The following is an 18,382-nucleotide window of genomic DNA, read 5'->3' on the forward strand; positions in this document are numbered from 1 at the left end:
ATATAAGTCTTTGCTTTACTATGGTTGCAAATATCAAAAAATTTCTATATGTGACACAGCATGAGAATTAAGTTAGGATTTTTCAAAATGCTGACGCGCCGAGCTCTAAAGGTTCGCCATCACTGCTTTACTCCTTGTGCTGGATAGTTTCTATGGGGTACTCTGGCCCATATGCTAGCACCTTGAGCACAGAGTCCACAACAGTATCACACACTACAACCCGTTATGACCAATATTCCAGCCCCAATATCAATTTCAAGAATGCTTAATGCCATGCTCCTGAAAGTCTATCCCACCAGTCTCGGAGGGGTCATGGGACAGGGCTTGTATGGCTTATACTTTACTGTCCATCTCTTGTAGGACACTGATTATATTCCCAAGGCTGGATCAAGGGGTGCAACTGTGATTTATAGTCATATCCGCTTCCCCAAGGGGATTGGAGGGCTATCCATGGCCCTTCTCCTGTAATGGACCATGACCAGGTCCACACTGCCTCTTCTCACTCTGCTAAGAGGGAAGGCCTTGGGTCACAACAGTTCATCTGTTGCTTTTACCTGCACATGCAGTGTCTGAGGATACCTCCGCATATACTTGTCTAGCCTAATTTTTAGGCTAGGTGGGTTCACCCCTAGGTGGAACTCAGATTTCCTGTCCTCACATGGGGCACTGGCCTACTAGCTTAGTAGTTAAGTCTATAAAGACAGCCCAGCTGTCTGTTCTAATGGCCAAAGTGCTACTTTGCCCAGTATCTGAATTTAACTATATAGTTTGTCAGTATCTAAATGGACAGTCACAGCTGTCTATGTAGTAGGGTTCTTCTCTACTAGACCTGTCTGTACACTACATGGTCTCTGGGAGGGGTGGCATACCCTCTTGAAACAGACTAGGGAGTAGCTCCTCCATAGGAGCTTCATCCCTTCATAGTGTCTCATATGTCACAGGACCCAACAGGATTTGTAATTCCTGTGATACAGGGCTGGTACTCACCACTGCTCTTAGTTCCAAATAGGCTCCACTTTGCTAAAGTTGGGGTTTGTGCCTCTCCTAACATGGGCATGGGCACACAGGCCTGTAAGGTACCACACATGCTTGCCAACTGTCTCTCAACAAGAGAATATTGGCTCCCAGTTTTCTTCTATAACTGGGACCAAAACCTGATGGGTTCCCTTCTCCGCCAACTTAGGCAACTGCCCTCTTGGCAGCTAGGTACCCTCTATTTCTGGGGTTCAGCCCACGTTGCCCCCTTCCAGGACAACTGACACTGGCCATAACAATGGTGTCAAGTGGGGACTAGACACTTGCCAATACCTCCAAAAGACCAACAACATAGATCTGTCACAAACTGCTGGCAGCTGCATTCAAATCTGCAAGAGAATCAGAGGTGGTTAACACAACATTAATAACACAATGAAACACTGACATCGTGGCTGCCCAAGGTAGCCAAATCCCGTGCCATCAAACCATGACAAATGGAAGGGATATATAAACATCCCTGAGGGAGGGCGACCCAAGTCCACTGTCAACCCTCCTACTCAAAAGCAAACTGTCCTTGACTCTCTGGAGCCATGTCCATGGAGAAGAAGGCACCAGCCAAGTCTATCACTTAGAGCAGCGGTTCTCAACCTGTGGGTCTCGACCCCTTTGGGGGTCGAACGACCCTTTCACAGTGGTCGACTAAGACCATCGGAAAACACATATATAATTACATATTGTTTTTGTGATTAATCACTATGCTTTAATTATGTTCAATTTGTAACAATGAAAATACATCCTGCATATCAGATATTTACATTATGATTCATAACAGTAGCAAAATTACAGTTACGAAGTAGCAATGAAAACAGTTTTATGGTTGGGAGTCACCACAACATGAGGAACTGTATTAAAGGGTCGCGGCATTAGGAAGGTTGAGAACCACTGACTTAGAGGCATCACTGCAATGCCAGTGCAGGGTAATCTATGCAATCCGCTACAGCCGGCACCACGAAGTATAGCAGGGGCGTCACTCTACTCACTTCTCTGCAAGCCATAGTCGCCAGGTGCCTTCAGGCCCCTCTTTATTGGCCATACTGGAGAATTGTAGGGGCTGTACATGGGCCAGATAATCTTTGCTTTTTCCAGCTGCAAGAATGTCTGTCTAATTTCCTCATGACCTTCTGGGAGAAGGTACTGCCGCACTCCACTGCCCATCGATGGGAATTAGGTAGTGTCAGTCGCATGATGCAGGTGCCCTCTATTGACCGGCTTTACCACACATGCATCCGCAGGTGGAATTCACCCTGGGTCCTTGCAGTTGTTAACCCTTCCAGCACATCCATTCCTAGATGTATGTGTGTATGGGAAAGATATACATATTATAGGCCTTCAGGGGGAGGCGGCCAATACCCAGTGTCAAGGTTGCCTGTCGTACATGGACAGTTCTGCCTCCGTACCCATCTATATGTGCCACCAGGCCCATATATCTGTCTGGGTTGCTATATAGTAAGCTGAAGTCTGCACCAGTATCCACTGATGCCAACACATATTGCACGTTGCAAGGGGACCAATATATAGTAAGTTCAACATGCAGCCTCCAGTCCTCCAGGTTCCCCCCAACTGGGTCCCTTGGCCTTTTTCTCAGTCTAGGAGATTAAATTCCTCCTTCCCGGGGGAGTCTAAGGAACCTTGGAGGCCCACTGGTCTCAGGGAACTGCCTTTCTTCAGCAGCTTCTGGAAACGCTGTCCTACCAGTATTTGTTTCCACAGGGCCAGCAGCACGTCATTAGGGTGCTGATCTATCTTCTCTTTCTTAACTCCTGCAGCCAGCAAGTCTACCCACATTTGCTTGTGGGAGATTTTCACAGGTTCTGTCCCCGCTGCTTTTCTGGATCCCAAGCCCATTGTCTTAGGCACCAACTTACGTACAGTCACTGGTCTCGCTATTCCCTTTTATCATCACTTGACCTCCATGTCCTCCAAGCAGGCCATGGATGTGGTGACCTCGTGTATACGGTGTTCTACAAAAGGGGTCAAAATAGCTGCTAGTGAGCCAAATGCCACCAGAGGAGTGACAGCGAGAATCAAGTCTTTCATATGCGTTGTAAAACGCTCATCATCAGGACCACCAGTATTCAAGTTAAACAGGGCTTGTCTCATGCCCTTTTCTCATATCATTTGCACTAAATCTATATACATAGTCCATTTACTCATGGTCTTGGGCAATACTCCGGCATCCTGCCAAATGCTTTGAGATGCCACCATTAACCAGTCCATCAGGGAGTGATCTCCCTGTCCAGCTCCCAAATGGCAACTGATCTGCTATCACTGCCACAAGGAGGGTTGGGTCGTTATGGAAGCTAACTTCTCCATCTCGGCTGGAGACAACTACAAGCTGTCTGCACCATCATCCCACAACCTTAGGAGCCATGCCAGAATAAGCTCCCCGGGCCTCTGCTGCCTCTGTTATCCTAATTCCCTCAGTTCTGTAGGGGTATAGGAAGTATATGTTGTCAGTTGAGTAACAGTGGGCGGTCCTTGAGCCCCACCTCCTGGGGCCACAGGCTGATCGTGCTCCAGAAGTCTCTTCAGGATCAGTCGTGCCTGCAAAACAGGGGTCGCTACACCCACCGCAGCACCATCCTCCAAGCCATCTCCTGGCTCTCCCGGCCCCTCCTGTCCAAAGGAGGCTGCCTCCTGCTCTAATACGTGTATCTGGGCCTCCAAGGCTTCCTCCAGGGTCTGTAACTCCTGTATCTTAGCTTCCTGAGCCAGTGTCTCTCCGTGCTGCAGTTTCAAGGCCATTAGGAGCAAACAGCCTACCTGCCCAGCAGTCTTCAGCTGGTCTTTGGGAATTCAGTCCATCAAGGACGACAAAACTTTCTCTAACACCTCCAGCGTTACCTCAATTTGCTCCCAGTCTTTGGGGGAGTCCAAAGCATCAGGACGGCTGCTACCGGATACCACATCCCGGTTGGAGACCACATGTCCCTTGAAGGGGTAGACGGGGTACTTACCCCAGAATCCTGCTGACTGTGCCAAGTGTCAGGGGCATGCTCCTCAGCCAGGGGCTTGACCTTTGTGGGTTCAGGAAACTGAAAGAACACATAGGTACAAGCAGGCAAATGGGGCATGCTTTATTACAAACAAAGCAGCGAACAACAGGTTGGTCAGTGGCAACTTATATGCTAGCTCAAGACAAGCTCAAACAAACAAGCCTTTGTGCCAAATACAGAAAAACACGCCTGCACAGTATATAGCTTTTTGTGTCCTTGCTTTTGCACCTGCATATAAGCAAATTAGCCTGGAACACCCTGACTAGGATTCCCATGCTCATAGTGGCCTTGAACATCTGGCTCACTCTTTTTTTTTTATTTATTGCTTAAAGTATTACAAAGGGTATTACATATGTGTCCATTTTATCCCCCCGCCCTAGACAGACCCCTAGCCTCCCCAAATGGCAACTGTGTCTTATGTCCATTGGTTATGCTTATATGCATGCATACAAGTCCTTTAGTTGATCTCTTACCCCCCTACCTCCTGCCCCCCAACCCTCCCTGGCCTTCCCGCTGCAGTTTGACAATCTGTTTGAGGCAGCTCTGCCTCTGTATCTATTATTGTTTAAAAGTTTATAATAGTCTCTATTATCCATGAATGAGTAAGATCATGTGGTATTTTTCCTTCATTGACTGGCTTATTTCACTTAGCATAATGCTCTCCAGTTCCATCCATGACGTTGCAAATGGTAAGAGTTCCTTCCTTTTTAGAGCAGCATAGTATTCCATCGTGTAGATGTACCACAGTTTTCTAATCCATTCATCTACTGATGGGCACTTAGGCTGTTTCCAGATCTTAGCTATGGTGAATTGTGCTGCTATGAACATAGGGGTGCATATATCCTTTCTGATTGGTGTTTCTGGTTTCTTGGGATATATTCCTAGAAGTGGGATCACAGGGTCAAATGGGAGTTCCATTTTCAGTTTTTTAAGGAAACTCCATACTCTCTTCCATAGTGGCTGCACCAGTCTGCATTCCCACCAGCAGTGCACAAGTGTTCCTTTTTCTCCACATCCTCTCCAGCACTTGTCGTTTGTTGATTTGTTGATGATAGCCAGACTGACAAGTGTGAGATGGTACCTCATTGTTGTTTTGATTTGCATCTCTCGGATGATTAGTGACTTTGAGCATGTTTTCATATGTCTCTTGGCTTTCTGAATGTCCTCTTTTGAAAGGTGTCTATTTAGGTCCTTTGCCCATTTTTTGATTGGATTGTTTATCTTCCTTTTGTTAAGTTGTATGAGTTCCCTATAAATTTTGGAGATTAGGCCCTTATAAGATATGACATTGGCAAATATGTTTTCCCGCACAGTGGGTTTTCTCGTTGGTTTGTTGATGGTTTCTTTTGCTGTGCAGAAGCTTTTTATTTTGATGTAGTCCCATTTGTTCATTTTTTCTTTAGTTTCAAGTGCCCTAGGAGCTGTATCGGTGAAGAAATTGCTTCGGCATATGTCTGAGATTTTGTTGCCTTTGGATTCTTCTAGAATTTTTATGGTTTCCTGTCGTACATTTAAGTCCTTTATCCATTTTGAGTTTATTTTTGTGTATGGTGTAAGTTGGTGGTCTAGTTTCATTTTCTTGCATATATCTGTCCAATTTTCCCAACACCATTTATTGAAGAGACTATCTTGGCTCCATTATATGTTCTTGACTCCTTTGTCAAATATTAATTGAGCATATTGGTTCGGGCCGATTTCTGGGCTCTATTCTATTCCATTGATCTATATGCCTATTCTTGTGCCAGTACCAGGCAGTTTTGAGAACAGTGGCTTTGTAATACATCTTGATATCTGGTATTGAGATCCCACCTACTTTGTTCTTTCTCAGGATTGCTGCAACTATTCGGGGTCTTTTTTTATTCCAGATGAATTTTTGGAGAGTTCGTTCTAGATCTCTGAAGTATGCCATTGGTATTTTAATGGGAAGTGCGTTGAATTTATAGATTGCTTTGGGTAGTATGGACATTTTAATGATGTTGATTCTACCAATCCATGAACACGGTATGTTCTTCCATCTGTTTATGTCTTCCTCTATATCTTTTTTCAACGTCCAGTAGTTTTCTGAGTAGAGGTCTTTTACCTCTTTAGTTAAGTTTATTCCTAGGTAGCTTAATTTTTTTGGTGCGATGGTAAACGGCGTTGTTTTTATAATCTTTCTTTCTGAAAGTTCACTATTGGTGTATAGAAATGCCTCAGATTTCTTGGTGTTAATTTTGTATCCTGCTACATTGCCAAATTCATGTATTAAGACTAGTAGCTTTTTGATGGAGTGTCTAGGGTTTTGTATGTATAATATCATGTCGTCTGCAAATAAGGACAGTTTTACTTCCTCTTTTCCAATCTGGATGCCTTTTATTTCTTCTTCTTGCCGAATTGCAATGGCTAACACTTCCAGTACTATGTTGAACAAGAGTGGTGAGAGGGGGCATCCCTGTCTTGTTCCTGTTCTTAGGGGAAATGGTGTTAGTTTTTGTCCATTGAGTATGATGTTGGCTGTGGGCCTGTCATATATGGCTTTTATTATGTTGAGGTATGATCCTTCTACTCCCACCTTGCTGAGAGCTTTTATCAAAAATGGGTGTTGAATTTTGTCAAATGCTTTTTCTGCATCAATTGATATGACCATGTGGTTTTTTTCTTTCAATTTGTTTATGTGATGTATCACGTTTATTGATTTGCGGATATTGTACCATCCTTGCATCCCTGGGATAAATCCTACTTGGTCGTGGTGTATGATCTTTCTGATGTACTGCTGGATCCGATTTGCTAAGATTTTGTTGAGGATTTTGGCATCTATGTTCATGAGGGATATTGGCCTGTAATTCTCTTTCATTGTGTTGTCTTTACCTGGTTTTGGTATTAGGGTGATGCTGGCTTCATAGAATGAGCTTGGAAGTGTTCCTTCCTCTTGAATTTTTTGTAGTAGTCTGAGGAGGATAGGTTTTAGTTCTTCCTTGAATGTTTGGTAAAACTCCCCTGTGAAGCCGTCTGGTCCTGAGCCTTTCTTTGATGGAAGCTTTTTGATGACTGCTTCAATTTCTTCCATAGTTATTGGCCTGTTGAGATTTTTAGATTCTTCCTGATTGAGTTTTGGAATGTTGTATTTTTCTAGGAATTTGTCCATTTTCTCCAGGTTGTCTAGTTTGTTGGAGTAGAGCTGTCCATAGTATTTTTTAACAATCATTTGTATTTCTGTGGGGTCTGTTGTTATTTCGCCTCTATCGTTTCTGATTTTGTTTATTTGGGTCCTCTCTCTTTGCTTCTTGGTGAGTCTGGCTAGAGGTTTGTCAATCTTGTTTATCCTTTCAAAGAACCAGCTCTTGGTTTCATTGATTTTCTGTATTGTTTTTTTGGTCTTTATGTCATTTATTTCTGCTCTAATCTTTATTATCTCCTTCCTTCTGCTCACTCTGGGGTTTTCTTGTTGCTCTCTTTCTAATTCTTTGAGTTGTAGAGTTAGATGATTTATTACCATTTTTTCTTGTTTTTTGAGATAGGCCTGTAGAGCTATAAACTTCCCTCTCAGGACTGCTTTCATTGTGTCCCATAGGTTTTGGATTGTTGTGTTATCATTGTCATTAGTTTCCAGGATGTTTTGAATTTCTTCTTTGATCTCATTGGTAACCCAATCAATATTTAATAACATGCTATTCAGCTTCCAGTTGTTTGAGTATTTTGGTTTGTTTTTATTGTAGTTTATTTCTAATATTACACCATCGTGGTCTGCGAAGACGCTTTTTATGATTTCAATCTTCTTGAATTTGGGGATACTTTGCTTGTGACCCAATATATGGTCTATTTTTGAATATGTCTTATGAGCATTTGAGTAGAATGTATATTCCGTGGCATTGGGGTGAAGTGTTCTGAAGATGTCTATTAAGTCCATCTGATCTAGTGAGTCATTTAGGATTGCTGTATCTTTGCTGACTGTTTGTCTAGAGGACTTATCCAGTGCTGTCAGTGGTGTATTAAAGTCCCCTGCTATGATTGTATTGTTGTCGATCTCTCCTTTGATATCTTCCAGGAGTTTTTTTATGAATTTGGGTGCTCCTGCATTGGGTGCATATATGTTTACCAGGGTTATATCTTCTTGTTGTATTGATCCCTTTAGTATTATGAAGTGGCCTTCCTTATCTCTTGTTATGGCCTTCAGTTTGAGGTCTATTTTGTCCGATATAAGTATTGCTACCCCAGCTTTCTTTTCCTTTCCATTTGCCTGAAAGATATTTTTCCATCCTTTCACTTTCAGTCTGTGTGAGTCACTTCTAATGAGGTGGGTTTCTTGTAGACAGCAGATGTATGGGTCATGTTTTTTTATCCATTCAGCCACTCGATGTCTTTTGGTTGGAGCATTTAGTCCGTTTACGTTTAAAGTTATTATTGAAAGGTACTTGTTTGTAGCCATTTCTTTTTGTGTGTGGCTGTTTTCTTTCTGAGCTTTTTATTTCTTCTTTTTATACCAGTCCCTTTAGCATTCCTTGCATTGCTGGCTTGGTGGTGATAAACTCCCTTAGCCTTTTTTTGTCTGTGAAGCTTCTTATTTCCCCTTCAAGTTTGAATGATAGCCTTGCTGGATAGAGGATTCTTGGATTCAGTCCTTTGCTTTGCATCTCTTTGTAAATTTCCATCCATTCTTTTCTGGCCTGATGTGTTTCTGTTGAGAAATCATTTGACAATCTAATGGGAGATCCCTTGTATGTAACTTTCCGTCTCTCTCTTGCAGCCTGTAAGATTCTCTTTGTGTCCTGAACATTTGCCATGGTAATTATGATGTGTCTTGGTGTGGGTCTTTTCGGGTTCACCTTGTTTGGGAGTCTCTGGGCTTGTGTGACTTTTTTCTTCCCCACCTCAGGGAAGTTTTCTGATATTATTTCTTCTAATAGGTTTTCATCCTTCTGTTGTTCTGGTACCCCTATTATTCGTATGTTGTTTCGTTTCATGTTGTCCCAAAGCTCCCTTAGGCTCTCCCCCTGTCTTTTAAGTTTTTTTCTCCAATTGCAGTACATTTTGGGTGTGTTTTGCTTCCTTGTCTTCTAATTCACTAATTCGGTCCTCCACTTCTCCTAGTCTACTGTTGATACTCTCAATGCAGTTTTTCATTGCAGCTATATCACTCTTCATTTCTTCTTGTGTCTTACTTGTTGATTTTTTCATCTGTTTCTTCTAGCTTCTTCCATATGTTATCGATTTTTTTCATCTGTTTCTTCTTGCTTCTTGCAGAGATTGTCGATTTTTTCCTCCATCCGGTTTATGCACTCTAGGACCCTTATTCTGAATTCTTTTTCTGTCATGTTGCATGCCTCTATATTACTTATCTGCTTTTCTGGAGAGTCCTCCTTCTCTTTCCTTTGGGGGTTTCTTTGTCTACCCATGTTTGATCTCACTGACATATCTAGACGTTGAGTCGTTCAGTGGTTGCTCCCTTGGTGGCAGTGACTCCTTGGTCTGTTATTGCTCTTCGGGCGGTTGCGGTAGCAGCTGCTCTTCAGTTGGTATTAGCTCCTCTGGTGGGTGCTGTTCACAGCTGTGGTGGCTCTTCTGGCTGGTGGGGCGAGGTTTCACGTACAGCTGCTGTTCCTCAGCAGAGGGTGTGGTGCTCAGGAGGTTGCTGTTGCTTGGATCTGCTGCGTTGATTTAAAGGCACAAAATACAACACAACAAGGCACCACGTACCAGGCACTATACACAAATATATTCACGATATTAATAACCCCAAATAAAGGTGACCACCCGAATTAAGAGAATTAGGGGATAAGGAAGAAGGAAGAGAAAAAGATAAAAGAGAAAAAAGAAAAGAAAAGTAGGGACCAAAAAAAGGAGTGCAAAAATGAAATTGGGAAAAATGAGGGGGGAAAATGAAAGCGAGAAAAGAAAAGAAAAGAAAAAAAAGAGCGAAAAGAGAGAATGAAGTGGAAGAGGGGAAGAGACTTTTTATATAAGGAGAATACTCCTATAGAACAGCCACAAATCCCAACAAATTCCAGCAACAGCTCCCTGGAGATGAATGCAAACTAGAATCAACCTATAATATAATGATGAAAATAGAATGGAGAACACTAATCCCAAAATAAAATAAAGAGAAAATAAAATGGCACTTTAAAAAATGGTAAAATGGTAGCAGTAATAATACTGGTTAAAAATAAGAAGGTAGTAATTAAAAGGGTAAAATCAGGTGATGGAAAAAGAAGAAAAAAGGAAAAGAAAAAAGATAAAAAAAGAAAAAGAAAAAAAAATTGCAGTAGTGAAGGTCCTTCGGTTCTTCTATTCTTCAGTGTGGCTCGCCTTAGACCTGCCAGGTATTCAGGAGAGTGTTGAGTTTCCCTGCGATACACTGTTCCTCTGTGTTGTAAACCACAGTCCTTATTTTAAAGCAGGCCGCATTTTTTCCCCAGACTGCCTTATTTTGTGTTTAGCAAAGAGTCAGTTTGTGGGTCAGCCTCTGGGTGGCAGTGTTCTGGTGTTGGCCTCTGAGGCTATAGGACCTCTCTGTCCAGTGGAAGTTCACTGCCCAGAACTGGCTGCGAAATAGTTAGTTACCGGCGCTATGTTGTTGCTGGGATTGAAAATCCCTTTATAGGCCAGACCCTGTTAACTCCCAGGGACTGATCAGGTTATTTTAATCCTTGATCTTGTACAGGGTGGAATCTGGGTGTGGCTGTGCTCCTTGCCTGGGGGCTGGGAGGAGGAGTCTCACTCTCTGGAGAGAATGGCTGCCCCAGTCCTGGGCTCAGGGGTGTCTCAGCACTCAATTCGCTGCCACCTCTCCCAGCCCCCCTTCTCTCCTCAGTCTCTCCCCAGATTCCACTCCTCCGCACACTCTCCCTCTCTTCAGCACAGGTGAGTGTCTGTATCCGAAATGTCCCATGAACAGGATTCAGTGAAAACAAATAAACAAACGCTGGCCGCGGAAACGGGGAAGGCTTGGTTTCTGTAAGCTTCTTCTCTTACCGGGACTGCATGGTCTGGTCAGCTCTTCAGGCTGCCCCCTTTAGCCTCAGTCCTCTGTGATCACAGAACCCAGCTCTCAATTCCCCCAGCGGCGCCAGGAATCCCGCAGTTCTCCTTTCCCCTGTCAGGGGCTGTGCCTGTCCCAAGGGATGCGGCTGTCTGCCATGCGGTCTCCCTCCGACTCTCTGGGCTCAGAGGTCTGGCAAACTTTCCTGCCCAAATCCCTGGTTTTTTTTACCTTTCCAGGGTAGTTCTGCTCTTCCCGGCTGCAAACCGTCTCACCAGCTGAGCAATTTCGTCATTTTGTTGTGGGTGTTATTAGTTTCAGCTGCTCACTCCATTTGCTCCGGGACACGACCTGGGACGCGTCTGCCTATATCGCCATGGCTCACTCTTGACAGGGCCCCCACATACCACCACCATATTTCTAGAACCCTTCAATGCAATTTATTTTTATATTGTTATTTTTTATACAGCTACCTTTCGAAACTCTCTTAATAATTGCAGTAATTTACTTCCATATCCAAATATATAAATTGTGAATAATGACAATTTTGTTTCTTCCTTTTCAATCTTTATACCTTGTATATTTTTTTAATTGTATTGGTTAACACCTCCAGTACTATGATAAATAACAGTGGTGTTCCTGATCTAAAAGGGAAAATTACCATAAATTATCAATAAGTATGATATTTGTTTCAGGTTATTTTTTTAAATCTATAAATATAGATAACTATATTAATTTCCTAGGGCTGCTGTAACAAAGGGCCACAAACTGAATGGCTTTTAACAACAGAAATGTATTCTTCTTGCCTGGCTGGTGTTGCTCAGTGGTTGAGTATTGGCCAATGAACCAGGAGGTCATGGTTCAATTCCCAGTCAGGGCATGACTGGGTTGTGGGCTTGATACCCAGTAGGGAGCATACACGAGGCAGCTGATTGATGTTTCTATCTCTCTATCCCTCTCCCTTCCTCTCTCTAAAATCAATAAAATTATATTAACTTTAAAAAAGAAGAAAAAAGAAATGTATTCTTCTGGAGGTTATAAGTCCAAAATCAATAAATCAATGTGTCAGCAAGATCATGACCTCTCTGATGTCTCTAGTGGATTCTTCCTTGTCTCTTTCTAGCTTCTGATATTTGCCAGCAATCCTTAACTTTCCTTGGCTTGTAAATACATCACTCCAATCTCAATCTCTTTCATTACATGGTATTCTCCTTTTGTGTCTAATGTCTTCACATAACATTCTCATCTCTGTGTTTTTGTCCAGATTCCCTTCTTCTTGTAAGGACCTCAGTCATTTAATTAAGACTCACCCTATCTAGTATGACCTCATCTTAACTTGATTACACCAGAAAGACTGTTTCTACATTGGGTGACATTCTGAGGTTCCATGGTGGCCATGAATTTTGGGCAGAAACTATTCTACCCAGTAAAGATACTGTACACTAAGCATGTCAAACTCAAAGGCTAACACGGGCCAAATAAACAACATTTAAGATTATGTGAGCCACAAAAAAAACAAAAGCTTCAATTTTCATAGAAACATAGGTTTATTTCTATTATAGAGAAATGCTGAGTACAAAAGGGCTGAAATAAATGAGTAATCGTTAACATAGAATAATAGAACATTTTAATAAAAATTAATATTTTTTCTTGAACATTAACTTACCAGACACTGAATAACTGCACAAATTAATACACATAACGCAAATAAACCTATTTTTCTTGTTCTCCGAAAGCAAAATATTTCCTGTTGTGCACACCAAACAAGTCAATACAAGACTAATGACGTGACAATCGGCTGCTAAAATATTCGCTGCTGGTATTAGTGGAAAGAAATGGTGTGCCTGTGTGTAAGGCATGTAAGGGAAATGAATGCAACACGATTATAGTAATCAGTCATTAGTGAAGGTTGTAGTTCATTATTAATAATTATGTATAACAAGATATAGTAAAAAATTAAGTTACAAAATTTTTATTAAAACATTTCTTACATACTGTTATATCGACTGGGCCACAAAAATATTCATTGTGGGCCGCATGCAGCCTGCAGGCCACAAATTTGACATGCTTGCTGTACATCAAATTAAAGAAGTCCCCTTCTATGGATCATTTGCCTAAGAGATTTCTATTTTGTTTTATTAAAACAACCCTATGACACCAGGGACATAAAGGGAGAAATTGAATTGACCCCCTCCACCGCACACACATCCCTCTCTAGACATTCATCACACTATTTTCTGCGTCCATGGGTTATGCATATATGCATTTAAGTTCTTTACTTAATCTCTGCCCACCCACTCTCACCTTCCCTTCCCTCTGAGATCCATCAGTCTGTGGCATGCTTCCATGCCTCTGGACCTATTTTGTTCGTCAATTTATTTTGTTCATTAGATTTCACATATAAGTGAGATCATGTGGTACTTGTCTTTCTCTGACTGGCTTATTTCCTTAGCATAATACTCTCTTGGACCCTCCATGTTATCTCAAAGTGTAATAGATCCTTATTTTGTAGAGCTGCATAGTATTCCATGATATAAATGTACCACATCTTTTTTATTCACTCATCTACTGATGGGCATTTGGTCTGTTTCCAGATCTTAGCTATTACAAATAACACTGCAATGAACATAGGGGTGCATATATTCTTTCTGATTTGTGTTTCAGGATTCTTAGGATATAATCCTGGAAGTGGGATTACTGTGTTAAACAGCAGTTTGATATTTAATTTTTTGAGGAAACTCCATACTGTTTTCCATAGTGGCTGTACCCCACCAGCAGTGTACTAGGATTCTTTTTTCTCCACATCCTCGCCAGTACTTGTCACTTGTTGATTTATTGATGGTAGCCAATCTGGCAGGTCTGAGGTGATACTTAATTGTCATTTTAATTTGCATCTCTGTGATAATGAGTGACTTTGAGTACTTTTTCATATGTCTCTTGGCCTTCTGTATGTCCTCTTTGGAGAAGCATCTTTTTAGATCCCTTGCCCATTTTTTAATTGATTGTTTGTCTTCCTTTGGTTGAATTGTATGAGTTCTTTATATATTTTGGAAATTAACCTTCTGATGTGTCATTGGCAAATATGTTCTCCCATAGAGTGGCTCCCTTTTCATTTTGTTGATGGTTCCTTTTGCTGTGCAGAAGTTTTTATTTTGTTGTAGTCCCATCTATATATATAAAAAGCCAGTGTCCATGATGACCAGGATGACCAAATGACCAGTCACCATTAGGTGCATTGAGCACCTCTCAGTCCCTCCCCTGCAGCCCACAGGCTCCGATCACAGCAAGGCAGGCAGTGGGTGGGCAGGCAGCAAGTACGGCGAGCAGCAACGGGTGGGTGAGAGGGGGTTGTGAGTGCAGTGAGCAGCGGCAGGCGGGTGGGCGGGGCAGTAAGCGTGAGCAGTGGTAGGCAGGTGGGCAGGGCTGCGAGCAGTGGCAGGCTACTGCATGGGATTTCACACATTGGACCTCTAGTCTATAATAATAAAAGCATAATATGCTAATTAGACCAGAGTTCCTTCCAGACGAAGCTGGGGCTGTGAGGGCCGAGGCAGAGGCAGCAGGGGGCCGAGGCAGAGGCCCCCAGACACCACGGTGGTGGGGGCCGAGCCCCTTGCACGAATTTCATGCATCGGGCCTCTAGTGTTGAATAAGAGTGGCGAGAGCATATATCCCTGTCTTGTTCCTGTTCTTAAGGGAAATGCTTTTAGTTTTTGTCCATTGAGTGTGACATTGGCTGCAGGTTTGTCCTGTATGGCCTTTATTATTTATTTTATTTTTAAAAAATATATTTTATTGATTTTTTACAGAGAGGAAGGGAGAGGGATAGAGAATTAGAAATATCAATGAGAGAGAAACATTGATCAGCTGCCTCCTGCACACCCCCTCCTGGGGATGTGCCTGCAACCAAGGTACATGCCCTTGACCAAAATCAAACCCTGGACCCTTCAGTCCGCAGGGCAACGCTCTATCCACTGAGCCAAACCAGTTAGGGCTGGCCTTTTTTTATTTTGATGTATGATCCTTCTATTCCACTTTGCTGACAGTTTTTATTTAAAAAGAGGTGCTGGATTTTGTTAAATGCTTTTTATGAATCTAGTGATATGATCATGTGATTTTTATCATTCATTTTGTTACTGTGATGTTTCACATTTATTTCGTTGCATTCTTCAAACAGCCAGTTACTTTTTTGCTGTCCCCTGGGGATATTGGTGGAGTATGTTTACTTCTGGTTTGCCCTTAACTTTAAGAGTTTAACTTCTTGGGCCTTGATGTCTGTTTCCCTGACCTAGTTTGATCCATTAAAAGTAAAGTTAAAATTTTCCTGGATTTACTAATGTCCACCAGAAAAAAAAACCTGGCTTTAATTTTCTGCTTATTTCTATGGAATCTCACTTTATCTTAAATTTTGCTTGGTAACTACTTTGCATATATTGTCAGTCACTGTTGGAATTAAAAAAAAAATGTTACCACATATATATTGCACATTATGTTCAGAAGCAGAACTCACTGTGTCTTTAGCATTTAAAAAAAATAACCAAAACAGTTCTTGCCCTAGCCGCTTTGGCTCAGTGGATAGAGCGTCAGCCTGTAAACTGAAGGGTGGCTGGTTCAGTTCTGGTCTAGGGGATGTACCTGGGTTTCAGGCTTGATCCCCAAGACCAACATCGATGTTTCTTTCTCTTTCTCTCTCCCCTTCCCTTCCACTCTCTTTAAAAGTCAAGGAAAAAATATCCTCGGGTGAGGATTTAAAAAGACAACAACACAGAAAACAGTTATTTAAAGACTTTTCTTAGTTTCATGTATTTTCTTTGAGTACAACTTAGCCATTTTGACTATGTAAATAATATTAGCACAATACAGTAAGGTCTTCCTTAAAGCTTTTATAAAAGAGATCCAAATTTTTTTTTTCAGGCTAAAGAAGCAGTGGCAGAAGCTGAACATCTTGATCCTGGAAATATTTTCACTCAATTTTATCTATTCAAGATTGCAGTCATAGAAGGCAATTCTGACAGAGGTATGTTATTTATGAGTTACACTTAACTGTTGACACAAATAATAAAAATAATCCTCTTTGATTATAATATAAAAAACATTGTAAGACAATGAAACAATGAAGATATATAAATATATATATCATATATATCGTATATATTCTAGATTTCCTATATAAAGATAATACAACCATGCAAAAAAGAAACTAGGGAAGGTTACATAAAAATAAAAGAACAGGGCCTACCTATTGAGGGAGTAGGATCTAGTCAGATGTGGGACAAAAATTGGGGGGAAAGTTGTCATGATACACTTTTTAAAAAATATATTTTTATTGATTTCAGAGAGGAAGAGAGAGGGAGAGAGAGATAGAAACATCAATGATGAGAGGGAATCATTGATTGGCTGCCTCCTGTATGGCCCACACTGGGGCTCGAGCCTGCAACCCGGGCATGTGCCCTGACCGGGAATCGAACCATGACCTCGGTCCATAGGTCAATGCTCAGTCACTGAGCCACGCCAACTGGTCACAGTATACTTTTTTGAACTTTATGTTATTTGAACCAACCTATTTTTTAAAAAATCAGGTTTAAAAAGGTCTGGGTGCAGGGGAGATTATACTGCAAACATCCATCAGTTAAGATCTGTCTTTAGAGAATGGAAGTCTTCAGGTTAACTTTTGACTGTTTTCACGTATTTGGGAGGTGATTAATGAGAGATTAGGCCTTGAGAAGGAGTTTCTATCTACAAAATTGACAGTGTTGGAATTAATCAAATGAACCTCATCCCATTAGTGTTGTTTCTTTTTTTATCAAGCATAGTTTCCTAGCTAGTGTCCCTGAAAACACATGTATCTTGACTTGGTTACAGATTATGCCTATGCTATGATGGTATTCTTATTCAGCCCTCAGAGTAGCTGAACCTAATCCTGGAGAAGTATGAGCTCCAGACTGGTTGCTCTTTGTGAAGGGCACAAGTTGAGAAATTGAAAAACTTGAATCTGAATATAATTTATACTAATCCAATTAAGCAACTATTCTTGAATGCCTCTTATACACATTAAATCCATAAGAAAATGGAAGATGACTTATTCTGTACTGAGAAAGAAATCAAGGATAGTAAACTATACCTGTATGTTAATTAAGGAGTAGAAAATTGAAGTAAACTGATTATCAGGGTTAATATTGGTGTCATGTCCATCATTGATGTTTTCATTAGACACTTCTAGGCATTTGCTTTATTTGATTTACTATGTTGAAGTATAAAAGAACTAGAAATATTTTGCCAACAGAAATGACAAAAAATGGATTTCCTATTAAACCTTTTATTTTAATATTCTATTAAAATAAGCTCACTTTTAAACATAGCATCAACTCAGTGTTTTTACTTTTCTCCAATTATCTGTCACCATTTTTTAAAAATATATTTTATTGATTTTTTACAGAGAGGAAGGGAGAGAGATAGAGAGTTAGAAATATCGATGAGAGAGAAACATTGATCAGCTGCCTCTTGCACATCTCCTACTGGGGATGTGCCCGCAACCCAAGTACATGCCCTTGACTGGAATCGAACCTGGGACCCTTCAGTCCGCAGGCCGACGCTCTATCCACTGAGCCAAACCGGTTTCGGCCTGTCACCATTTTTAAAGTCAAGTTTATGCAATAAAAGTTACTCTTGCATGATTCTATGAGGTTTATTTATATTAATAATTCTGTGAGTTTTGATAAATGCATACAGTATGACCAAGATACAGAACAAAAATTTACCTCAGCCCCTTTGTTGAAACTCCTTCCCATTACTTCCAGTCCTGGAAGCTACTGACCTCATTTATAACTCTTTTTTCCAGAATATCATATAAATGGACTCATCAGTGTGAAGCTTTTTTAGCCTGGCTTCTTTCACGTAGCACATTGCATTTAAATATCATCTATACTGCTGTGGTTTCCATATAAACTCTTTTTTATTTCCTAGTATGGATGTATCACAGTTTGGCTATCCATTTACCAGTTGGAGGATGTTTGCATGGTTTCCAGTTTGGATGATTAGGAATAAATGTGCTATAAACATCTGTTTATAGGTTTTGTGTGGTGATATGATCACTTCTCTAGGAAGTGGATTGCTGTTATTTTTTAAATAATTTTTATTTTACAATTACAGTTGTCATAAAATATATTAGTTTCAGGTGTACAGCCCCTTGCTTATACAAGTATATAACTTACAAAATGATCACTTTTATAAACCTAGTACCCATCTGACACCATATATAGTTATTACAATATTATTGACTATATTCCCTCTAAGGATGTTCTTTAACTACCAATTTGTACTTCTTAGTTTCTTCACTAACTTTTGGAATTTTAATTATGATGTGTCTGGGTGTGGGCCTCTGGGTTCTTCTTGCTTG

The 18,382-nt window shown here is 41.1% G+C and overlaps 1 protein-coding gene across 1 annotated transcript in view; it reads left to right on the top strand.

The window, feature by feature from the left end:
• Positions 1–18,382, top strand: part of TEX11 (testis expressed 11) — a 467,244-nt gene that overhangs the window by 277,302 nt on the left and 171,560 nt on the right. The window contains exon 16 of the mRNA XM_036304176.1: positions 15,901–16,003. Within this exon, the coding sequence (XP_036160069.1) occupies positions 15,901–16,003 (103 nt within the window). The remainder of the gene's footprint in view (positions 1–15,900; positions 16,004–18,382) is intronic.

This window comes from Myotis myotis, unplaced genomic scaffold (genome assembly GCF_014108235.1).
Source record: "Myotis myotis isolate mMyoMyo1 unplaced genomic scaffold, mMyoMyo1.p scaffold_m19_p_4, whole genome shotgun sequence".
In the NCBI taxonomy this organism is placed as follows: Eukaryota; Metazoa; Chordata; class Mammalia; order Chiroptera; family Vespertilionidae; genus Myotis; species Myotis myotis.